Source organism: Pezoporus flaviventris, unplaced genomic scaffold, assembly GCF_033815535.1.
Source record: "Pezoporus flaviventris isolate CSIRO_AGI_PZ_B2104156 unplaced genomic scaffold, CSIRO_AGI_Pfla_v1 ptg000049l, whole genome shotgun sequence".
NCBI classification, from domain to species: domain Eukaryota; kingdom Metazoa; phylum Chordata; class Aves; order Psittaciformes; family Psittacidae; genus Pezoporus; species Pezoporus flaviventris.
The window spans coordinates 196,911-222,581 of NW_026892597.1; the positions used below are offsets into that span (position 1 = coordinate 196,911).

At 54.0% G+C, this 25,671-nt stretch overlaps 1 protein-coding gene across 1 annotated transcript in view; it reads right to left on the reverse strand.

The window, feature by feature from the left end:
- Positions 1-25,671, reverse strand: part of LOC133277041 (SH3 and multiple ankyrin repeat domains protein 3-like) — a 302,090-nt gene that overhangs the window by 33,589 nt on the left and 242,830 nt on the right. The window contains 5 exon segments of the mRNA XM_061468551.1: positions 3,762-3,867; positions 4,595-4,722; positions 7,624-7,647; positions 10,282-10,362; positions 12,927-13,062. Of these exon segments, the coding sequence (XP_061324535.1) occupies positions 3,762-3,867; positions 4,595-4,722; positions 7,624-7,647; positions 10,282-10,362; positions 12,927-13,062 (475 nt within the window).

Consider the following 25,671-nt stretch of genomic DNA (forward strand, 5'->3'; position numbering starts at 1 on the left):
GGAGAACATAAAACCTCTCCATAATGCTTCTGGGCCTGTTGCTATAACAGCCTCAATCCCTGTGAGAATGGAACTGTGCATGTATTTGGGCTAGCTGATGAGGTGGCTCTCTCCAGAGCACTCCTCACTGTTTCCAGCCTTGTTTCCTCTGTGCAGGGATGACAGAGCAGCTCCCAAAGCCACCCGAGCTACAGCAGAAAGGTTCCAATGCCGTGGCTCCACTCATGCTCAGAAGCAGAAAAGGCAAATTGTGCCTGACAAATCTGGTGACCTTCTATGATGGAGGGTAAGTGAAGAGCAACTGTTGCCATCAAGCTGGACTTGTGCAAGGCATCTGACACTATCCTGCATGACACCCTTGCCTCTAAGTTGTAGAGACATGGATTTGATTGATGGTTGACTCAATAAATGAGGATCTGGGTGGATGGTTGCACTTGAGTTGTGGTCAATGGCTCGATATCCAAGAGGCAAGCAGTCACAAGTGGCATTCCTCAAGCATCTGTGTTGGAACCAGCATTGTTTAACAGCTTTGTCAGTGACATGGACAGTGGGATCGAGAACCCTCGGCACGTTTGCTGATGACACCGAGCTGTGTGGTGCAGTTGACACACTGGAGGGAAAGGATGGGATTCAGAGGGACCTGGACAGGCTGGAGAGGTGGGACTGTGTGAACCTCGTGGAGTTCAACAAGGACAACTGCAAGGTCCTGCACATGGCTCAGGGTTATTCCAAGGACAAACACAGGCTGGGGGACACAGGCTGAGAGAGCTGGTCTTCTTCAGCCTGGAGAAGAGAAGGCTCCTGAAGGGGAGACCTTAGAGCAGCTCCAGTGCCTAAAGGGGCTCCAGGAAAGCTGGAGAGGGGCTTGGGACAAGGGATGTAGGGACAGGACAAGTGGGAATGGCTTTAACCTGCCCGAGGGGAGACTGAGCTGAGCTCTTAGGCAGAAGCTCTTCCCTGTGAGGGTGCTGAGGCGCTGGCACAGGGTGCCCAGAGAAGCTGTGGCTGCCCCATCCCTGGCAGTGTTCAAGGGCAGGTTGGACACAGGGGCTTGCAGCAAGCTGCTCTAGTGGAAGGGGTCCCTGTCCGTGGCAGAGGCTGGAACTGGATGAGCTTTAAGGTCTCTTCCAACCCAAACCAGTCTGTGATCCTAAACTGGGTAAGCATCACCATCCTCTGGTGCATGGGGCTGGCATCAGCCCCAGGCAACAACAGAACTGGCAGGAGGAGGAAAGCCCACTGCCCGTCAGAGAGCAGGGAAATAACAGTCTTATGCTGGCTGCTGTGGCACAAAGCCTAAACTGCAGCTAGAATGATCCTGAGAACTTGTTTAGAAGAGGGGAAAGCATTGGGATTCACCCAGGATTGGGGAAAGACAGTCCTGGACCAGGATCAGGGTGAGCAGCCAGCCCCCTTGCTGCACTCACTGCCCTGAGCTGGCAGAGCAGGAGCTCGGCATCCTCAGGGACTGGTTGAACAGGCAGCACTTGCCGAGGTGCATCTGCCACCTAGAGGCAGTGCCTGGAGCCCGTCGTGGGTCTCTGCTGTGGGGACACAACTACTTCTATGTGAGCAGAACCATCCTCTGCAGCACCTGGAGATGTGCAGGGGAGCCTCAGCAGCATCAGGGCAGCTCTGCAGACTCCCAGTGTTTGCATCTTCCGATGCTGGAGCAGATGACGTGGCGGTTATCTTGGAAGTCTGACAAAGATGTCCTTTTCTCTCAGCCTCCCCACTGCAGTGCATTCCTGCACATTTTGTCAAAGCAATTCTCCCATCCTGCTTTTTCTGCAGTCTGTTGAGAGCCACCCATCTTTGCTCAAGAAATTTTTAGATGCAAACATGGAATCTTTTGATCTTTTATCACAAGGCCCTGGGAATCTAAACCAGTTGTGTGATATGCAAATACTTCAGAGTCTGTCTTCACCAAAACCCCAAACCACCAAGCAACCCCTGCTTATTTTTCTGCTAGTTTCTTACTTTTAGTAGTGATTTTTATCATGAAGTCAACTGACTGTGCAGCGTATGAGCCTGTCACTGTGGGTGTGAAATGACAGCTCAGGGAGGACGTCTAAAACAAGCCAATTGCCACCCCATTTCTACTGTTTGGCTATTTTCGATTTTAGCTTATCTGGAATTCCACAGGAATGAGCTGATCTATAAGAGGCACTGCTTCTGGTGTGCACTGGGGCAGGAAAACTGGAATAAGAAGTTGCTGGCCCCTCAACAGGAATTGCTCCCTTTGGGTGCAGACGGTCTCATGCCACTCTTGGATTGAGCACAGTGAAGAGCTATGTGTGATTTTAGGGGAGTGTGATTCATAGGAGAGGGCTGGAACAGCTCTGCTCTGGAGCCAGGCTGAGAGAGCTGCGCTGGTTCAGCCTGGAGAAGAGAAGGCTCCTGAAGAGGAGACCTTGGAGCAGCTCCAGTGCCTAAAGGGGCTACAGGAAACTTGGAGAGGGGCTTTGGACAATGGCCTGTAGGGACACCCCTCTGCATCTCATCACCTCTCTGACCACGTTTCAGTTCAGCTCTTGGGCATTACAGGAGCTTCTGACTCTGGATTTCAGAGCAGAAATTACCAGCAGCTTTACCAGCATGGTGTTGTCAGTCCACACCAGGGCAGCCCTTGAACACCCAATCTTTAATGTTTTAAAGATTATCTCTTCCTATTTGTTTTCCAGATGAATCATACACACATATGATTCCCTCTAGCTATCTATTACTCTCAGAGCAATCTCATGTGGGACTACAGGTACCAGCCGCCCTCATACGAACAGGAGCATGAGGCACATATGCACCGCTCTGTACTTGAAAAAGCACATTTTGAATACAAATCCTTGCAGTTTCCAACTAGTTTTTACACTCTTGCTGGGATCATCCTGCTCTCATCTGTAGGTCGAAGCAGAATTTATTTTCTGTTCACTTATTTTGTGTCTTAAACTCACAATCTGTTTTGGCATCACTATTACCATCCAGTGATGCCTTAGGGGATCACTTGACACACAGCACAGCACTGTTCTCTCTGCCCTTTCCCTCCTGCCCCTCAGCCTCCATGCGAGTGACCACACACACTCCTGCACCTTTAGACCCTACCAACACCCAGATAAAACACACAAAATCCAGACAGAAAATGAGAACCTCCCACAGCCATTGTGCCATTAGCCCTAGCTCACTGCCTTGTCCTCCCATCTCCCTCCTCCAGCACTTTCAGGTTTAGTTGCACCATAAACCTTTTGGGACACTGTCTAAAGATCCCAGCATAGCCCATGGACTTCATGTAGTCTGCTCCAGACCCTGCCTGCCCTGTTTTTCCTTATTCCTTTTCCGTTGTTCCCTGCTCCTGTGTCAGTCTGTGACACTCATGGTCTGATGCTCAACCACCACACGCTCACCACCTCACACCCCCCGACTGCTCCATGGACTGACAGACACCCTGCAACCCTCATGTGCCAACACAGAGGTTGGACAGGTTCCCCTACCCCAGCAGTGCCATGAAAGGACTGAGAGGGACCCTGGGGGCTCCCCCCCCCGCCCACTCCTGCTCAGAGCACGATCAGAGTCAGAATCAGAACAGCCTTCTCGAGGCACAGGTGACCTTCCAAGCAGAGATCACATGAAACATCCCCTTTTCAAAGCTCTTTAGCTACAAGCCAGTGGAGAGGGTTGAGCCATTCCTGCTGATTCCTGCACAGGCACAAACGCTCTACAAGGATGTTCTATTCTCTCGAGGAAGGGATTTCCCCCCCAGCCTGCCTTACCTACAGATTTTGTCCGTGGAATTCCTTTGCGCAGTGACACGTGGGGCTTCTCAGCTCCCGCAAGGACCCCGGAGTGTGCAGCCATGCCCTGGCGTTCAAAGAGTGACTGCAAGAGAGAAAAGGGACATTCCCAGTCTCGATGGCAGCTGAAAGGGCACTTCACCTCAGACCACCCCATCCCTCAGGCAGTGGGTGAAGCTCTGACACAGCCCCGGCATGGGGAGGCTTCCCAGGGACATGGATGGAGCCTTCCCCACCTCTGCCTTCAGCTGACCAGAAGAGCTGCCCCATCCAGCACCTCCCAAACTCTGCTAGTGCCCTTTGAAGGGCTAATCTTCCCTCTCTCCCCCTGCCTACTCCCCTGCCTGCTCTCAGGCCCTTTGTGTAGCTGCACAGTGCTGCTGACTCCAGCAGCAGTTTCCTCCCGTGGGAAGGCTCTACTCAGGCCACTCTGCTCAGAAGCTGCCTGTCCCATTTTACCTCCCGCTCCAGAAGCTGCCTCCCACCACTTGCAGCACTTTCCCAATCCAGACAGGCTGGAGCTGGCAGCCCCACTCCTACTCCCTCCATGCTTCCCCTCTTGATTCCTCCTCATCTCCAGTTTTACATCCAGAAAATCCCAGCCAAAGCTCTCCTGCTCAGCTTTCCACACTCCTTTCAGAGCAGCTCTTACGTCCTCCTCATGGCAATCCTGTGCTGGTGACCAAATGCCCAAATGTCCCAGCCACCCCACAGCCTCTCTCCTCCTGCTTTCCCCAAGGTCCCCGTCCCAGGTTCATGGTGCTGGTGCACCATGTGCCCCCATTCTCCCACCACAAGCCCTCCTCTCTCACACTGATTTCTGCTGGCGTGATGCGCCGGCTTGTTGGTCGCTGCTTCACAGTGGCTGCCCTGGAATCTGCTTCGACGATGTCTGCCCTCAGTGCTGGCTCGGCGGCTGCCAGAATCTCATCCAGCTTCTCTGGAAACCCAAACGCACAAGACAAGGGGTTAGCAAGGGCCAGCGCACCGAGGCAGCTCCCCAGCCACAGCCCTGCCCCTGCAGCGTGGCCAAGCTGGGAGTCATCTCCTGCAGGGAGAGTGGCTCCAAGGCCTGTTGAACACTGGGGTGAGGATGCAGCCGGTTCTCCCCTCCCCAGCCTAATGAAGGCTGATGAAGATTATGGAGGTGTTTTAGAGCCACCCACCCGCCACGATGCACATCCAGGCTCAGTTTTGGGACCTGGTGCAGTGGCACTGTGCCGTGCCATGCCATGCCATGTCGCACAGCATTCCCACCCCAGCTGCACGCTGCCCAGCCGGCCTGAGCTGTGGGGTCTGTGCCCAAGGGGATCACGCTTTGAGCAAGTCTCCATCCTTACATTAAAAGAGCAGATTTTTTGCCCAGATCTGCTGTTGATATTCAGAATGAGTTCCCCATGTTGGGTGAGGGAGGTGTGGGCAAGGGGAACCCAGTGCCGCAGGGACCACAAGCAACACAGGAGTCCGTGGGACTCCACAGGACTCAGTCAGACTCCAGCACAACCAGTGTGACTCCAGTGTCTGCCTGGGACAAACTGGGATGTTTCCTCTCCAAATGAACTCATGCACCCGAATGGCCCTGGCACGAGTAACCTGGCCCCTGTGCACCCCCATGTCCAAGGGTGCTCAGGCGGTGGGGCCGGTCCTCCAGCTGTGCACCACATCTATGCCTCACTGCTCGCCAGCCTGCAGCACTCTCACACAGCACCAGCCCTGGCTGTGACAGGGTCTTCTGCCTGGGACTGTAAAGTACCCCCAAACTTAGGACTTGTGGAAGGGCAACAAGCGGATGCTGGCCCCTGTCACCACTGACCCCCTCCGCTCCCTCTGATGGAGCCAGGCAAGGTCTGATGCAGCTAATGCAGGCTGTGGGGCTGGTGCTGTGGCTGCCCCAGCTTCGGGAGCTTCCAGGATAGGCCCAGTTCAGTCTGTGGGCTCCATGTCATAAATGAGTCAGCAGGCCCTGGAGCGTGGCCTCATGGTGCTGCACTGGAGCCGATGTAGCTGCCATGGCACTCGTCACAACTGGACCCCTCCACCTCCATGGCATAACCAGTGCTCTGTGCCAGTAAACTGCCCAGGGAACCACAGAATCATGGAATGGTTTGGGTTGAAGGGGCCTTAAAGCTCTTCCAGTTCCAGCCCCATGCTGCGGGCAGGGAAACCTTTCACTAGACCGTGGAGATGGGAGAACATGAGAAATGTTCTCTGCTCTGCCTGCGTTCAGGTTAAGACATATAACTTCTGGCTGTTGGACTTGGGACTATGAAACATCACCACTGTGGTGATGGCTTTGCTGGTCCTCAGGATATGGGTGCCCTGGGGTGCTGTGACCATCAGCCTGTGTTCCTCCTACAACACCCTGCCAGGGCCTGATGGGACTCATGCGTCACTTAGCAAACTAAAACTGAGCCCCAAGTGCTTCGGAAGCCCAGCCTAGAGGGGTGAGCCCTGCACGAACGCTGATGCCGAGCTGTCTTTGCCAAGAGGACTAGTCCTCTCTGAGGCCAGCACACTTGGGGGCAGGTATCCACCAAGGCCCTGAGGCTAAGGATCTGCACTGCTCCAAGAAACAGCTGGGGCCAGTTCTACTTCCCATCTCTCAATGCCATTAGAGCACAGGGAGACAAATCAGCACTCACTGCACTTTGTACCTGCTGTGCCCTTGCAGGAGGTGACAGAAAATCCAGGAGCGGACACTGTCTGTCTGGGCTGCTGGGGTGGGAGATGAGGAAGTGCTGGAGACACCTTCAAGAGAGAACTCCCAGAAATGGGTGGTTCATGTCCAAAGTGGCAAGAGCTCTCCACCAAGCACTTGGAGATGGCCATCTTCAAAATCAGGACACCCATGGTGAACTCCAGCTGATCATTCTGACTCATGGGACCTCTGCTTTGCCTCACCTTTGGGTACTGACACATTTGCTCGGTACAGAGGTCTGAGCAGGTCCCTTCAGAGATCCAACTCCCTCGGAGGAGGCCACAGAGCTGCTGCAAGGGCTGGAGCAGCTCTGCTCTGGAGCCAGGCTGAGAGAGCTGGGCTGGTCCAGCCTGGAGAGAGAAGGCTCCTGAAGGGGAGACCTGAGAGCAGCTCCAGTGCCTGAAGGGGCTGCAGGAAACCTGGAGAGGGGCTTGGGATAAGGGATGTAGGGACAGGCCAAGGGGAATGGCTTTAACCTGCCCGAGGGGAGACTGAGATGAGCTCTTAGGCAGAAGCTCTTCCCTGTGAGGGTGCTGAGGCGCTGGCACAGGGTGCCCAGAGAAGCTGTGGCTGCCCCATCCCTGGCAGTGTTCAAGGCCAGGTTGGACACAGGGGCTAGGATCAAGCTGCTCTAGTGGAAGGTGTCCCTGCCTGTGGCAGGGGTTGGAGCTGGATGAGCCTTAAGGTCTCTCCCAACACAAACCATTCCATGGTTCCATGATTCTATGCTGACAGGCTGCATGGCAGCAGGAGGAGAAGCAGTACTTGCACTGCTGGACCCAGCAAATACCGTGGCTGCCATTTCATCCGACTGAGCTAGAGGCCTGACCTGGGGCTGAAGGAGGCCGTGCTTCGTTCCCCACACAAGGGGACATCCCTGTGCAACGTATTTCCACCACGGAGCAAAGAAAGAGCAAGCACACTACCAGGAGAAGTCAGCCCTGGCTGGCAAATGGCCATTTCTGCCTGTGCCCTGAAGGATCCCAACACAATCAGGACAACCAGGGGATGTGACTGGTGCCGGTGCCTTGGGTGCACTGTGTGGGCTGTGGCCTGGGTGCTGTCTGGGCGCTGCCTGGGCACTGCGTGGGTGGCTGAAGGGGAAGGGAGGACCCCCAGGAAGTGCGGTTTGGTTTCACTCACCCCCTTTTCTTCTCCGCATGGAGGCTTGGAATCAAGAAACAGAAGACAACATGAATGGCATGCACAGTTCCTGCTTTCATTCCCAGCTCCAGCCTTGCTGCCTGCCTGCCGTGCCTAATCCTGCAAGCTCTACTGCCTCCCAGCATGCTGCAGGATCTGGCCCTGGCAGAGGAGCACATCCCGGCCTCACTGGGGCTCTGGGGATGAAGGCAGAGGAGCAGCACCTCGAGCATCCTCCTTGTACTCCTTGGAGGGAACCTGAGTGCTCATACGGGCCCCATGGGCAGGGACTGGCACCAGCTTTCCACCAGCCCCACCACAGGGACAAGCCCTCCTCCTTTTCCTCAGACTGAGAAAGCTGAGGGGAGGTGCCATGTCAGAAGGAAGTACGACCAGGAGGAGGTCTGGACAGCATTTAATGCCCAAGCCATGGAGTAAGTCTTTTTAAAGCTTTCCATCACTCCCTGCTCTCCAAGGCAGGAGACTGCAACCTGTGCATCTCCCAGAGCCAGTTTCCTCAGCACCCAGCAAATGGCAGGACTGCAGGACAGGAGTGCTTTGTTAGCAGCTTCCTGGGAATCTGCTTTTCCAAGGGCACTGGCACAACATGCAGCAAGAAAACATTATGGTACAGCTACAGTCACAAGGGATGTTCTGCAAGCTGCAGGACAGGGACAGGATCCAAGCGAAAAGGGGCAGGGACCCTCACAGGGGCAAAGCTCCCTGTAAGAAGCTGCAGGTAGAAATGTCCCTTTCCTCAACACCACTGTCCCCTCAGAAGAGGACAGCGGGCTCTAATCCTGCACAGTGCCAAGGCGTGGGGATGGGAACCTGCACAAAACCTCCCCCTTGGCAGTAAAAGCTGGAGGATCAACACCAGAAAACAAAGAGCGGGAGGAAGAACCATCCCCATTTTCCCTGGGATGTCTGCTGGGCCTGGCTACAGCTCACTCCTGATCCACAGGACATGAGGCAGGGACTAGCCACTGCAGTTCCCTGGAAAGTCCATGGACTAAGACCAGTCACTAGCTACAGTTCTCCCCCACCAGCAGACATGGGCAGCTGCTGCTCCTGGTCCCTCTCCAGATACGAGAGGCAGCGAATAGATGCAGAATCCTGAGGCAGACCTGGAGGACTCATCTTTAACAGACTCGCTGGCAGGGCTGGTTCTCCGCTTTTCGTGACTTCTCTTTCCACCAGCTCGCCCCCCCTCGAGCCCAGCAGCTCTGCTTCCCAAAACACACATACAGGGCTGTCGTGGCCATGTCCCACTGGCTGGGGGCCTGTCCCCCAGTGAAGGCACCCGCATGACACATGCCAGGCTTCGACTGGGGCCCTATGTTCACCACAGATGGGCACGTGCTGCCAGGAAATGTGTAACGTGCTGCCTGTGTGTGCCAGTAGCCACCCTCATGCTGGTAGGAACTGCTCTCAGGGCCAGCAAGCGAGAGAGAAAACATGAACCCTGGGGTCTGCGCCATGTCTGTGCAAAAGAAAGAGCAAAAAGTGGAAGAAATAGGCTATTCTGAAGCCTCTCCTAATGGCTACCAGCAAACACAGTGCCTTCAGGTTTAGGGATAAAGCTCTGGAGAAGTGAGAGCGGGCTGGGGTGAAGATCAAGGCAGTGGGCTCAGCAAATAAATCACAGTGGCCATCAACCAGCTGATGCAAACACTAAAATGCTGAGATTTGTCCCTTCAAACCCATATTTGAGTATGAGCCAGAGCCCTAAAGGTCTGTTCTTTCAGGAGAACCCCACAGGGTTGTAAAGCTTGGACGTGCCGGTAGGACAGGGAGTGGACCCCAAAAAACAGAGGGGTAGTGGGGTCTCCATTGAGGCTCATGCCTCTCGGGTGGTTCTCCTGCCAGGCAGGACAGGAATCTGCCACGCAGAGCCCCTGCGCCACGGCCAGCGAGCGCATCTGCACCCATCACCGTGTCTCTGCATGGCAACACCATCCACGCAGCCAGCCGCAGCGTGAACACCGGCACTGCCATGGCTCTCCACTGGTGGGGTGCTACTGGGGGGAACCCAGTGCTACTGGGAAGGTGGGGGCTCAGTGAGGTTTCCAGGACAGCTGGGAAGACTGAGGGGCTCTGGCACAGGGCACGGGGAAGCAAGGATGGGGTGGGGGTGGAGAGGCTTTAAGAGAATACAGGAACATGGAGATGGAAGCTGGGATACCAAGGCATCTGGAACCGTGGGCTGGCTCTGTAGTGACAGCAGAACGTGTGAGTGTGTGCGCACGGTCGTGTGTGTGTGTAAGCGGGAAGTGCCGAGGGGGGGTGCAGCTAATCCGGCAGGGAGAGGAAAATGGGAACAAGGAGCTGTTTGTGGTGCAGGAGGAGCAGGGAATGGATGGACAGATGCTCTTCAGGCACATGGAGCCTGCCGGAGAGGCAGCATGGAAGGGGTGGGCTGGCTCTATGGGGGGTCCTGCACCCCTATGATGGGCTTTCAGCCCCGCTGTGTCCCATATGCTGCTGAGCACGATGGAGACCTGACAGCAGGAGACGCGTCGCCTCGTGCTCGTGCTCCCACTGGCAAACAGGTGCTGCTGGCTCCAGGCACAGCCCCGCGCGCTCCCTGTGCTCCCGGCTCCACACACGGCCCCGCATGCTCCCCCTGCTCCCGGCGCGATGCCCACCGCCGCTTACCCAGCTCCTCCAGCTCCGCTGTCATGGACTTGGAACGCAGTGTCAGGGTGGTGCTGGGCGCTCTCTTGGGAGGCGGCGGAGCTGAAAGGAAGAGAGACGGCATTTTGCATTTCTTGTCCAGGAACTTACGAGGAGTGGCCAGATGCAGGTGCCACTTCTTCTCCACAGCCTGGATCTCCTCGTACTCGCGGGATGAGGAGTCGCACTGCTGCAGGATCTTATTGAGGCTGCGCGTGGAAGCAAACTTCTTCATGGTCTCGGTAGCACAGTCCCGGGGCACGGGGCCGGCCCCGGTGTGGAGGGGCCAGTGGCTCCCGCAGGCCCCCTCAGCAAAGGAGGAGGAGGAGAGTCCAAGTCATGTCCCCAGCTGTACCTGCCCCCCTGCAGCTACCGGAGATGCTATGAACGCCTCTTGCCGATTAGCTGTGTCCCAGGCAGCTGCCTGCCTGCCTGCGGGACTCAGCAACCAGCTCTGATGGCTGCTTCCCCTCCGCACACGCCATGGGTGGAGGGTAGGAGGCAGAAACGCATCCAACAGGCCAGGGCTCAGTCTCTCATTCCCGCCTCGGCACGGCACATCCCGGCGCAGCACAGCACAGCCCAGCACAGCCCAGCATAGCACAACCCACCCACCCTGCGCTGCGTCCGGCCCGAGGCTCCGTGCCCTAGCCAAGGGCTGGTGGTGTCCGGCGGCTTATCCCCAGGGGCTGCCTAGCCTGGCCGGCCCGCAGGGCTGCCCCTGAGGCGCTGCATGCCATGAGCCCACCGAGCAGAGACCAGTTGAAGGCTCTTTCTCTTCACTTGGGGCGCCTCCTCCTCCTCCTCGCTGACAAGGCTGGATTCAACGCTCAGGCATTGCCATGGCAACCGGAGCTCCAGGCTTTGCCTGCATCAGAGACCCCATCAGGGGCGGATTCAGCCAGAAAACGCCAGTCCCACACAGGCCTCCATCTCCCCCAGAAGAAGGGGGGGACTGAGGCGGGGGCTTTTGCTGTGGTCCTGCAGTGGGGACGTGGCTCCGGTCCCCGCACCCTGTTTTGAAGAGCGTCCGTCCAGCTCCGTTGGCTCAGGGCAGCAATGGGCAGCGACAGTAGAGACAGGCAGCGATGGACAGCGACAGGCAGCAATGGGCAGCGACAGGCAGCTGCTCACTGGCTGCAGGGCTGGAAGCACCAGGAGGAGCAACAAGCAGTGATCCCAGCACCGATTCCCTCAGCCTTTCCCACTGACTCGTGCTTTCATGCTGTGACAGTATAATTGCAGCTCTTGGTGTCAGCGCAGAGCTGCCTCCTCCCTCCCCACGTGCCTCCCCCCCCCCCCCCCCCCAGGCTCTGCCCCACAGCTGCCTCCCCACACACCCCACAGGCTGCTCCCAGCCCTGTGCTGCCAGCTGCCCTAGATGTGCTGCTTCCTTCCATAGCTGCATGCCATGATGTGTCTCCGCTGCATACAGCTGACAGCTTCCCATCTAGCTGCCCTCCATATTGGCCCTGCACTCCTCAGCTGGATGCCCAGCAACCCGAGGGCTGCCCCGCAGGCCAGGAGCACATAAGCCCACCACCAAACTCTCCTTTAGGCCTCACTTCTAGCCAATGGTCTCAGCTCTGCCCTGGGAACGGCAGGGTGAACCAGAACCTTCTGGGGGCCCACACATGCCCAGCAGCCCCTAGACTGGCCATGACCACAGAAGAAACCAGGCCATGGGCAGCTCCCAGGCACGGCAACTGCCCGAGAGAGGACAGGCTCCAGCCTGGCACCCCACACCACCATGGGGTCTGTCCTCCACCCTGGCATCCCCTGTGCTCCTGTGGGCACCATCCTCCACCCTGAAGCCCCCACAGGGACAGATCTGCAACAATGCACATTTAGAGGGGGCAGCTCTCCATCACAACTCCCCTCACACACCAAAGTAAATTCTTTACCATGACACCCCCTGCCTGCCAGCGCAGGGCCTGTTGCCCACCCTGACACCCCTCAGGGCAGGGGGAGTCCCTGTCCCTGCTCTGCAGCACCGGCTCCCACTGGCACGACAGAGCGCAGGCACAAGAAGCAGCTCTGCTCCTGAGAAGGTGTGAGAGCGGCTCCCTTGTGAGAACGAAGCTGCTGGTGTCCTGCAGCCTGACTGAGGATGGCACCCACCGGTGTCCTGGCCAGCAGCTGCGGTGCTCTGCTGCTGCCCTGCTACCAGACTACCATCCCCATGCCCCTGTGTTGTTCCCAGCCGCAGCCACCAGCGCATCCTGGTGCGGCAGCGCTGCACGTGTGGAGGTTTCTATGCCCAGGATGGGTGGTTGTCCACTCGTGCCCTCCTTCCTCACCAGCTGCAGCTCCACAGCCTCATGGTGCCCACCCATGTAGTAGGTGCATGCAGCAGGCTCATGCAGCAGGTGCATCGAGTGGGCTCACGCTGCGCTCCTGAAGCAGGGTCATACAGTGGGTGCATGCAGCAGGCTCATACAGTGGGTGCATGCAGCAGGCTCATTCAGTGCCTGCATGCAGCAGGCTAATGCAGCGGGCTCATACTGTGGGTGTGTGCAGTGGGCTTGTCCTACGGCTCCTCCTGGCAGCGCCATGGGTCTCTGCACAGCTGCTCGCATTCAGGCCACACAACCCCCACTGGGGGAAACACGCAACTCCAGACCTACCCTTCTTCCGAACAACTTCTTCTGATTCTGGCTTGCGGCTGACAGAAACAACCTTCATCACCAGGTGGTTCCCCCCCTGCCGGATCAAGGAGACGACCTGCTTGTGCCCCACCTTCACCACGTTGACGCCATTCACCTAGGACACAAACAAGAGAGCAGTGTAAGGGCTGGCTGCCACAGAGCAAGGCCGATGTCCAGGCACGAAATGTGATGATTTTGCACCTGGTTTTACAGCCCAGCATGTTCTCATATTTCAGCTATCCCTGTGGAATGTCACAAGTGACCACAACCTTCTGGAGAAGCAGAGGAACCTGCAGCGAGATCAGTGTGAACCTGTGCACGCAAGTGGCAGGAGGTACCTCCTGTTCCTACTGCCCACAAAGGCAGATCCCTAAACACTGGGCACTTCCTAGTGCTGCCGGGAGGTTTGGCAACCACGGGGGGGCTTCTGGACCTGCAAGTCCTGCGCTGCTGCTGCAGGAGCTGGAAGAGGTGCTGCAAGAGCCACAGAGCACATGGAGGGGGATAACCCCAACCCATGCAGCTGCCCTGTCCCCACAGCACCCACCCGTGTGTGCAGAGATGCAAACTGCTCCCCCAGCTACCAACACGCTGATCTGCTCCTTCCAGTGTCTATAGGACACAAACTGAAGCTCATTGCTGTGGTTGTTTTTAGTGCTAATATAACCTACTGGGGCTCCCTGGCCAACGAGCGCTGGGCTGAGAGGACAGGTCAGACAACCCCTGGGACACAAACCCCAGAAATACAGGAAAATGCAATCTCAGTACTTGGATATCTACCAAACACCAACCAACACCAGGTTCTCCACAGGTGTTAACAGACGGACCCTTACCATGGGTAACAGAGGTTTAGATGTAACAGGGATGAGTTTGGGTTGAAGGGACCTTAAAGCCCATCCAGCTCCAACCCCTGCCACGGGCAGGGACCCCTTCCACTGGAGCAGCTTGCTCCAAGCCCCTGTGTCCAACCTGCCCTTGAACACTGCCAGGGATGGGGCAGCCACAGCTTCTCTGGGCACCCTGTGCCAGTGCCTCAGCACCCTCACAGGGAAGAGCTTCTGCCTAAGAGCTCAGCTCAGTCTCCCCTCTGGCAGGTTAAAGCCATTCCCCTTGGCCTGTCCCTACATCCCTTGTCCCAAGCCCCTCTCCAGCTTTCCTGCAGCCCCTTCAGGCACTGGAGCTGCTCTCAGGTCTCCCCTTCAGGAGCCTTCTCTTCTCCAGGCTGCCCCAGCCCAGCTCTCTCAGCCTGGCTCCAGAGCAGAGCTGCTCCAGCCCTCGCAGCATCTCCATGGCCTCCTCTGGCCTCGCTCCAGCAGCTCCATGTCCCTCTTGTGCTGCTGCCCCAGAGCTGGATCAGGACTGCCGGGGGGTCTCCCCAGAGAGCAGCAGAGGGGCAGGATCCCCTCCTGAAATCTGATTTTGGTGAAATCACAAACCTGCTCCAGTTAAATCATCTCTTAATCTTTTTTTTTGGATAAACTCCCTTTCATCATACCAAGCCCCTTTGCTCTACCGACCTCAGGCTGCAGTTCCCTTACAGACCAGTCATGACTGCGGGTCCCTCTAGAGTGGGTCTGGTCACCGTGCAGCAGCAGGTCTAGAGCTTAGCCCTGGACAGATCCACCAGAGGCCGTGTCTCATGATGGTTCCTCACCCACAAGGACTTGCCAAGTCCCATTATGTGGTATGCTTGTGAACCACTTCCCATTGCTCTGTGGGTTTTACAATGGGGACATTAAGAGAGTGGTGAACTAAACCTGTTACATCTCAACGGTACATTCATCCAACAAACCTGACACCTCAAAATATGAAATAAAGCTTATTTTGTGAAGGTTTCTGCTGGTCATTATATCCATCAGCAGTATCTGAACAGTTACTTTTTGCCAGTAACTGACACCAGACTCAGAGGTTTATGATCAACGGGATCATTCCCCTTGCCCCTTCCAGATGCCAGCACTGTGCCAGTATCCTGGCCCTGCCCCAGCACCACAGCCACCAACTGCAAACACTGACAAATTACCACCTGGCAGATGCTTCCAGCTTCAGTTACTAATGGCTTGGAAGACGTTTCATCATCCGCATGTGACAGTGCACAGCACCCTGCTCCCTTCCAAATAAAGAACAAACACTGACAAAACATGCCTGGGCTTTCTGTTTCATTTTTCATCATCCAACCCTGTCCACCCAAATGGGCAGCAGATCAGATATTTTTCACAGAATCAAGGAATGGTTTGGGTCAGGAGGGACCTTAAAGCTGATCCAGTCCCAACCCCTGCCATGAGCAGGGACACCTTCCACTAAAGCAGCTTGCTCCAAGCCCCTGTGTCCAACCTGGCCTTGAACACTGCCAGGGATGGGGCAGCAACAGCTTCTCTGGGCACCCTGTGCCAGTGCCTCAGCACCCTCACAGGGAAGAGCTTCTGCCTTAGATGTAACCTGAACTTCCCCAGTTTTAGTTTGAGCCCATCACCCCCTGTCCTGCTACAGTCCCTGATGAAGCTACAGTCCCGTCTCAGGCATCCTCATAACCCACTTCAGACACTGGCAGCTGCTCTGAGGTCCCCATGCAGTCATGCAGCTGTAAGATGCCAACCTCACTGCGCATCTTCATCTTCTGCTGGGTGCTCCTTGGCTGTCTGGAGCAGCTCAGGGAGATCAACACCAGCTTTACCCAGCACACTAAAGCCCAGCTGTGAAGGACAAGAAGGACATGACACTGGCCAGTAAGCAGAGAGTCCCTGTGCCACGCTTGCTCAGGAGCCCTGACTTGATGCTGCGACTCTCTGAAACCTCCTTGGCCAGAGGACATCAACCCAAAGCTACAACCAAAGTGGCCAGAAATGTGCCAGAGCTGGGTGAAGTTCCCCAGTCTGCAAAGGACAGCTTGGTCACTGGTGTGGGAGTATGAGGAGTCTGTCCTTTGGGAAAACAAACACCTCTGCATTGTTTAAAACAGAGGGAACAGCACATGAAAGGTGTCCCAAGTCCCCAGGTCTTTTCTGTGAAAGATGGAGTAAATCCAAGGATGCGCTCAAAGCTGAGGAACTGTAGTTCAAGGAGTAACATATTGCAGAAAGCAGGTAAGAGAAGCAGTCAAGAGGCTACAGTAACCTAGAAGGTGATGAATGGATGTTACAGTTAAGCTGATCACAGGGAGACTGGTCAGACAGTTGCTTGCACTAAGCAATAACGTACAGAAAAAAACAATTCCTGAGAAATATGAAACCCTGATTTATCCCCAATTCCTGCTGATGGTCAAGAACATAAACTACAGAACCCTCCAACTGCAAACAACTTTGGCTAAACCAACAGCAAAGTTTCTCTAACAGATGCTCCTGAAGAATTCAAAATACAAAGAGAAATGCATGTCTCATGAGGTTACCCCACTGAGATGAGGGTGGGAAGATTTTCAGTTCTCTTTCAGCTTCAAATCTGCCCTGAACCAACACAGCACCAGAAAACGAGCTCCCAGCGGCTGTAACCTGCAGGGAGCTGAGCTCTCACCACCACCGAGGGAACCAGTGGTCATGTGCAGCCACTGTTCTGCAGTGGGAGGGAGGTCAGACACCAGCAGTGAGCTGCTGGTGGCAACAGACACAGAGCGAGGTGCCCAAGGGGAAGCCGTCAGCACCCCCAGAGCATGACCCCCAGGTCATGATTTTCCCCCTCTGCTGCTCTCTGGGGAGACCTCCCCTGCAGCCCTGATCCAGCTCTGGGGCAGCAGCACAAGAGGGACGTGGAGCTGTTGGAGCAAGTCCAGAGGAGGCCATGGAGATGCTGCGAGGGCTGGAGCAGCTCTGCTCTGGAGCCAGGCTGAGAGAGCTGGGCTGGGTCAGCCTGGAGAAGAGAAGGCTCCTGAAGGGGAGACCTGAGAGCAGCTCCAGTGCCCAAAAGGGCTGCAGGAAAGCTGGAGAGGGGCTTTGGACACGGGCCCGTAGGGACAGGCCAAGGGGGAATGGCTTGAACCTGCCCGAGGGGAGACTGAGATGAGCTCTTAGGCAGAAGCTCTTCCCTGTGAGGGTGCTGAGGTGCTGGCACAGGGTGCCCAGAGAAGCTGTGGCTGCCCCATCCCTGGCAGTGTTCAAGGGCAGGCTGGACACAGGGGCTTGGAGCAAGCTGCTCTAATAGATTGGGCGACGGTCTCAGCCAGGCCATCCCCACCTGCAGCAGTAAGGAACATCAGAACTGTGCTCTCAGGAGCACAAAACCATCTCCCACAGGGGCAATAAAGCACTTAGACATAAAAGGACGAGGCAGCAAAATAAATCAAGCGGTGTTCCAGCCCCTGAGCAGACCTGTGTACGGAGGATCTCTGCAGCTGACAGCACAGGGCTGTCTGATGATGCTGGAGCTACACGAGGGATGCCTGAGACACAGACCCACAAATCAGTTTTTGGTCCCAGTCTATGAAGTGAAGAGATGAACCTTCAAGAAGACCAGCAGCTGGGAGTCCTGCCCATTGAACTACACATTCCACATCACTGCTGGCCTTCAACTGGGGAGGTGTTGGGATGAGAAAGATTGGACAGCGGTGGACCCGTGACTCAATGTGATCCAGCAATAATGAATTCCAACAACTGCCTAATGAAGATGCCCTGCTCTTGGAGATGTGCATTTGGCCTGGAAGAGGACAGGAGATAAAATCATGCAGAAAAGGTCTACAAAACATAAAAGAACATACACACAGATGTGGAGACACAATATCAAAGTCTGGGCATTATAAACTGCTGCAACTACCTTCTGAGGAGCCAAATGGTGCATCCAGGAGGATTCCCAAACCAAGTGAGAGGGCAAAAGGTGGCAGATAGGCCATCATGCAAATAGATGCAGAGTAATGCTTGTAGGGAAGAGCCCTCTGAATTTATGCTGATGCTGAATACAGACTTGGTGGGTGCAGCTCCAGACAAGCCTTGGAGCTGACACCGACTGGTCTCAAAAGTCATGGGCTCCATGCACAACAGCAGCCAAGAAAATATATCATGGCAGAGAGTGAAACCAAGTTGGGGAACGTCATCTGTGCTGACCCTGCACATGCATAGCTTCGGTGCTGTGTGCAAGTCTGGATCAGCAGCTCAAGGAAGAAGTGGTAGAACTAGAGAAGAGCAACCAAGATGGTCAAGGGAATAGAGAAACTGGCCAATGAGACAGACTGGGAAGGCTGGGACTGCAGCTGGGGAAGAGAAGGCTGAAGCATGTGCATGGCCAAGGCTTACAGAACTCCCCAAGGCAGAGGCCCCAGCAAAGGCAGCACTGCTGTTCACTACATCCTGCAGTGTCAGGACAGGGCTCTCAGTGGGACTAGTGGCAGATCAGGTGAAACCAGACAAGAGCAAGAAGTCTTTATGCAGCATGCAATGGTCTTCTGGAGCTCACTGCCATGGGAGGCCTGAGGTGGACAGTGCTGGCAGATCTGGAGAGAGATCAGATGAATTCCTTGGGAATAGGTCCATGCACAGACACTAAGATGGCTGAGCAGGGTCATTCCTGCTAATGCCCTCAGTACAACGATGCTGGATGCTGGAAGGCACATGGGAAACAGCCAGGGACATGTGATCTCCTTAATTAACAGCATCTTGTATTGCCACTGTCCCTGTGAAGGAAGGAATCCTTTAATGGCCACCAGTATCTACAATGCACTACAATGTAGTGTTTGATTGTTGGAGGAGGGTGAAGGTGCTATCACCACAGCTTCAGCAAGCATGCTCCGGTCCATTCTGGACACTTCAAAACCCAAATTATGTTGATGAGTGAGAGGCAGCTTTGAGAAATGCACAGTATTCTCAGAAAATGAGAAAGGCCAAGTTGAGTTCTGAGGAAAGACTGGAAGAACCACACGTGATGTGATGGTATCTGTCTGCACCTTCCTTATGTGGTATCTGTACAGAAGAAGCCTGACCTGACAATGAATCACCTGAATCATACATGTCCAAGGAACAAGTTGTTACTTAAATGAACGTAAGCTCTGAAGTTTGAATTAGGTTTGTTCTACCCCAGAGCTCCATCACAGCCACCCACCAGGAGAGCAATGGGTCCATCAACCAGGACAAGCACAGACAGCTGGGCCTGGGGACTTGGGGATCAACCTTCACCGACAAGAACAAACCTGTCCATCCCTCCAGAGAGCAGAGCAGAGGGCTTCTGACAACTTCACCCTTTCAGCATTTCAAAGTGCTCAACCTGGAGACAAGCTGCAAGATTATCCACACCCTAAAATGCTCCTTCTGAGAACTTGAACCCTAAACTGTCTTTCCCACCTCTCCAGGCAATGTCATTCTCCAATCATAGGGTTTACTGGTGCAGAAGTGCTTTGAAACGTTGTTTCACTAAAATCCATGATTGTGGTTATCCTGGGGATCTTCTGCACATGCCCCCAGATCTGCAGTGAGCTGTCTCCTCCAAGCTGGGTGATGGAATTAGGCACCCACCAGGCAGAGCTGCTGCCCCCATCAGCCCTCCTTCAGGATCCTGAGCAGGATGCCTCAATTCCTCTTTCAGCCTGTGAATCACCCTGAGGGCCTTTTAGAATCCCACTTGGTGACATCAGACCATAGGTGCGTATGTCTGACTTGCACAAAGTGACGTTCTAGTGATCTTCTGAAGCTGCAACCAGCACAGGCGAGTCCACAGAACCGGGGAAGTTTGTCCTTTACATACGCTAAATCTCTGCCACATCCTACTCAATCAAATGAACAGTAACACAATTATCTTGGAGAAACCTATGTCCTTCACTGAATTACAATTTTCCAGGGTGATTTCACATTCTGTAACCTACATTCCCTGCTTGCAGACACGTCCTCACCCGGGATGGGTCTGCTTCAGCAGGAAAGTCGGATCCCTCTGCAGCAGTTCCTCCAGCATCAGCTATCCCCTCTGTCTGGTACCTGCGGTCCTCTCAACCTGGGGATTTGGCACTATTTTGAAACACTGACAGGAATGTTGAGCTGTAGGCACCAAAAATGTAAAGAGACCTTGATGGTGATGGCCCTGCTTGTACCTTCCCCTTAGCAGATGCTTTTGGCAATGTCCCCCTGCTTCACTTCACAGCGCTTCTAAGCTATTTTTATTGTGAGTTCATTTATACATGAGCCATGTGGTTATTAAGGGAGTCAAACCTTTGTGACCATAGGCCTTCCTTTGACCAGTCCCATGGTGCTCTCAAGAGAAGACACCATGTTTGCTCCCACCTCCCATGGCACCACACTGCACGCTGTTCATCCAATCTTTCCTTCCCTAATTCTTTGTTGATTGTGCTCCCCATGAATCACTTCGTTACTTTCTCCAGCATCAATGCTGAGCTAAACGAGCTCTTGTTTCCACAATCACCTATTTTACACCCCGGCATACAGAACAGCAGTAGCCCTCTACCAGCTCTTGGGGAGCTCATGGAGCCCAAGACTAGAAGGCACCCGAAGCAGCTCTTCACCAGGCTCCTCGACACTTGGGATTTGTTATTCAAGCCTGTTAATTTGAGTAGCTTTATTTTTAGCAAATACTATCTCACTTTCTCCTTGGTTACAGCTGGGAAACTTTCTGTTCCAAGCACATCATATGGATAGATACATCTTCCTGATTTGTTCCAAACTCAGCGCAGAACATTTCTGCCTTTTTTTCTTCTTTTGCACCAGAATATACAATTTCATCATTTACATATAGAAATGGATCTCTACCAGACTTTTTTTCCCTTCTAATGCTCCAAAATTTCTTATTATCTTTACATATCGGCCTTTGATATTTCCTTTGGCTCCCCTTATCAACCTCCTACACACTCCAGCTCAAATTAACCACATTTCCTTCTCCTTCCCTTGCTAACCTTTCCAGCAAGAAGGGGATATGTGTGTCTGTAAGCAATATTTAACTGCTCCTTCATTATTTCACTCAAGTGGGTGATGGCCCAGCAGATTTCCCCCGCCTTGATTTCTGGACTGCATTTAGCAGCGTGTCCTCACATAACCCTTTGATTGCGTTAATTATGTCAAATTGATGTACCCAACTATGAGAAACTGAGGTTCAGACAAAGGTCTCACTCTTGTCCATGAGATGCTCCAGGCTGCTGCCATGCTCTGCACATGATCAGGGCCCCACAACTGGATCTGCTGCTACACCTGTACAGTGCCACTGAGCAACCGATTCTGTTTTCAAATGTGTGAAATGAAATTCACAGAATCATGGGATGGTTGGGCTGGAAAGGAACAGTTCTTCCAGCTCCAACCCCTGCCACGGGCAGGGACCCCTTCCACTAGAGCAGCTTGCTCCAAGCCCCTGTGTCCAACCTGGCCTTGAACACTGCCAGGGATGGGGCAGCCACAGCTTCTCTGGGCACCCTGTGCCAGCGCCTCAGCACCCTCACAGGGAAGAGCTTCTGCCTAAGAGCTCAGCTCAGTCTTCCCTCTGGCAGGTTCAAGCCATTCTTCTTATCCTGTCCCTTCATCCCTTGTCCAAAGCCCCCCTTCAGAATCCGCCAAACTTGTCACATTCTAAGGCAGACCCCAGGCTAGGTCAGATGAATTCACTGCCCCACATTCCATCTCCACATGTATTTGGTCTCTGCAGGCAGAGCAGCTCATGGTCAGCCAGCACCTTCATGTCCTTCTCTGGACTCGCTCCAACAGCTCCGTGTCCCTCTTGCGTGTATCCCACAGCAACAGTATTTCACTAGAGGCAGAAGAGACATTCAGGAAATGTTTCCCTGTTGAACCAGTCTCTGCCCCAGCAGGTTTTCTCTTTACCCACAGGGAAAGGTGACTGCGGGGTCCCTTCATCCCCAGTGCAGACACTGCCCCAGCAGCCTTTCCCTGCCCACACACCTGGCTTTGGCACTGAGATCCCTTGTCAGTTGCTAATTGTAATTTTAACAATGCTTTTGTATGACTGTGAAATAAAGCCCCAAATAATGACAATATCCACAAATTTATACCCAGTTTTGTATCTAATGTCCGTAAATCCTATGTGCAGACACATGCATGCTCAACATATGTATAAAATGGAAGTGTAAGCCCAAAGGCTGTTGTTCACATCACTTGTTACAAGCTCCTCAAGGGAAAAAATCCAGGCTCTAAACCCTGCCAGGCTCAGATTGAAGACATGGCTCAACACTATGGGCTGTGCTCTTCAATACCGGTCAGACATGGCAGGAATTGCAAACCCCACACCCTGACAGGTCTCATCTTGTCCCAGATGCTGACACTTCCACAGCCTGGCACTGCCTCACTGACTGCAGCAAGCCAGGCAAGCACTAACTGCACAAGGGTGTCATTGCCTTGTCTTTCATGCTGGTGATGGGTTTGGAGAGGCTGTCACCAGGTGCCGTCTGCAGCAGCTACTGCATTCACATCCCACCTCATTCAAAGGTATTTCAACACAGCCTGTTGCTGTTCTCTGCATGGCCACCTCAATCCCTGCAGCTTGGAGCCTTCCCTCAAGAAAAGCCACATCTTTGTGTCGCTGCATTTTATCCAGCTAGACCACATTTTAACAGCCACATCCACTTTCCTTGCCCTCTGAAAACCTCTACCAGTGAGCAGAGCACCTCCACATGTACTGTCCACAAGCCCCTCCAGTCTCTGGCCGAGGACATATCCTCAGCCAAAGCACAGGCACCCTTTGCTTCAGCAGCATCTGCAGGTTTCTTGACCCAGACTGTCCAAGTGAGGCACACAAGAGTAAACCCACCTACCCCTACACCCTGCCAAGCTGTTCAGCTCTGAGCAAAGGAGCTCAGGTGTTGTGACTGTGAATACTGAATTCCTCAAAATTCCTAGTGCTCCTTTCCACTTCAACCCACCTACCTATGTGCATCCTTCCTTGGCAGTTCACACCATGCAGCAGCACCAAACCAAAGAGGTGACAGCAGAAGACAGCTCCTGGCCACGGAGGTGATGGAACCTCTCCAACCCTGTGTCCTACCTAACGGCTGCAGCGCTGGCATTGACATGGGAATTCCCTGAGTATACAGGGAACTCAAGAATGGAGATGCTTCCCAAAGGTGACCCGGAGGACACCTGAGCCCTACTGAAACACACCCAGATGTTACAAGCAAAACTGGTTTATTTCTGTGAGGATGACCTTGTAACTGGAGTTTGACGTTGAGGGATAGTGCATTGTTTATGTAAAACCAGCAGAGATCCCTGGCTCTGAATCCAAGAACTGTTGGATATAAACCAGGAAAACTGATGTTGCAATCAAGGCCATTCAAACAGCTTGAAGTAGACTGATGGCTGATCCTGGCAGAGAATTTCTGGGGAGAAACCTCATTAAATGACCACCGATGACCATCAAGAGACCCCCATGGACAGTGATTAGCAGGAAAGACACAACAATTACTGACAGCAGTAGTAGTAGATTACTGAGCAATCATTGTAACTGGGAGCGTTCCACCTTGTACCTCTTATGTATAAATCTAATGACCTGAAACCAGCACTGGGTGATGTATCCACTTCTAGGATAACACGGAGAGCTGCCGGCAGCTCCACCTCAGCCACCCAATCATGCCCTGCTGCTCTCCTGCAGGAGTCTCGGCACTCAGATGCTGCCTCCTGGGACACCTCTCCTGCAGAGGGTGGGAAATGCAGGTGACTTCTGAACAGGATTTGTCAAATGGATAAGGAACAGCCTGTCCAGAGAAGTGGTAAATGCTCCATTCCTGGCGATGCTCAAGGCCAGGCTGGACAGAGCCTTGGGTGACATAGTGTGGTGTGAGGCATCCCTGCCCATGGCAGAGGGCTAGAACTAGTTTATCTTATGGGCCTTTCCAACCCCAATCGTTCTATGATTCTACAATAAAGAAGAACAAAACACATTTAAATGCAGAGAGAGCTCTGCCTTAGAAGAACAGAATTCAGGAAAGGAGCCACACAAATCAGAGGCCACCCTGGTGAAAAACCTTCAGTAGTTCTGCCGGGTGACCTTGTGCTGAAAGAGTGAGGAAGCATAAGCAGGTCTTCTGCTATCTACCGCATCCCTTGGTATTGTCACAGTGAAGGCTGTCACCAGACATGGGACACAGACACCATATGCCAGCCAGAACTACTATCCTGGAAGGTTTGCTGCCTGCCCCACTGCATTGGCAGTGCTGTGGAATGATTTGGAGACCCTGTCCTTCTGATCACTACCCCTTGCTGCTCATCCAGGTGGGTCACAGTGACACATTCAGGGAACACACTGAGTAGCTTGAAGTCTGCAAGGCTTTGGGGCCATAGGCCCTTGAGACACAGCAAGAGCGTGTTCCAGCTCCATTCTCAACAGTCTGTCCCCAAAAACTCTTCAGGCTGAAGTACAGACCCACTGGAGCACACACGTCTGCCAGAGCCATGCCTGGCCCTGCAGCTGATGCTGCCCACTGTGAGAGAGCTTCCCTGATCCTAGTGCCCCACTGGGGGATGACAGAAGATTGTCAGGAAGAGAAAGACCCTGTGTAACTGCGAGAGGGAAGAACACCTCAGCAACCACCCTTGCTGCAGTGCAGAGAATGGCTTTAAACTGGGTCATCAGAGAATGGGGACCTAAGCCCAGAGATCAGAGGAAGGTCTGGAGGAAGTATTCCAGTAAAGGTTCACTAGAGCAGCTTGCTCCAAGCCCCTGTGTCCAACCTGGCCTTGAACACTGCCAGGGATGGGGCAGCCACAGCTTCTCTGGGCACCCTGTGCCAGCGCCTCAGCACCCTCACAGGGAAGAGCTTCTGCCTAAGATCTAACCCATACCTGCCTAATACATGTGTCTAACACCTGCCTCCTGAGGGTAGGAGAGGAGCAGTGGGGTCTGTCACCATCACCCAAGAGGAGGCGGTGGGTGAGGTCATCCACAAACAACTAGTGAAAGTCTTGCAAGTTCTTATTCTCTCCAGGATTTCAACTGTCCAGATGTCTGCTGGGAAGGCAACGGATCACTGCCAGGGAGCCCAGGAGGATCCCAGACCACTGGTGACAATTTCCAAACAAAACAAACACTGCCTGCTAGAGGTGATCTCTGCTTGACCTGCTGCTCACCAAGAGGGCAAAACTGGTGGGGAATGTGGTGATGGGGCAGCAAGGGCGAGGTGGCTGCACGGAGCACCTGGAGGAGGCTCAGGACAGACTTCAGCTCCCTGAGAAGACCCTGAAGGGAAGGGGTGGATGCTTTGCAAAGAGAAGTTGTTGAATGTCAGTAACAACCCACCTCCCCTGTCATTTAGGCACTTTGCAGAGGGGCAGCCTGGGGAGAAATCAAGCTTCTTAATGACCTGAAACAAAACATGTGAGGAGAAACAATGACAGGTAACCAAAGCAATGAAAACAATGCTCAAGCACAAAGCGCAGGATCAGGAAGGCCAAAGCCCAGCTGGAGCAAAGACTATATCAGAAGACATTCAGTAGAACACAGACATCTTCTGGGGTTCACTGGCACCAAAAGGAAGTTTGGGAAAATGTGAGTGTGCTGATGAAAAATCAGTCGTGGCCAATACAGGTGTGACCAAAGTGCTTAACTCTGTGCTGTGTCTCAGTGCTCATGGACAAAGTGTGCTCACAGACCTTGGAGCCTGACAGACAATACAAGATAGACAGCCAGTAGTGGGAAAGCAACAGGTTCTTTGCAACAGCTGCTGCATCCATTGGAAGAGTTCAAGAGGAGAGACACAAAAATGGCCGGAGAGATGGAGCATCTCTTCTATGAGGAAAGGCTGAAAGAGCTGGGTCAGCCTGGAGAAGAGAAGGCTCCTGAAGGGGAGACCTGAGAGCAGCTCCAGTGCCTA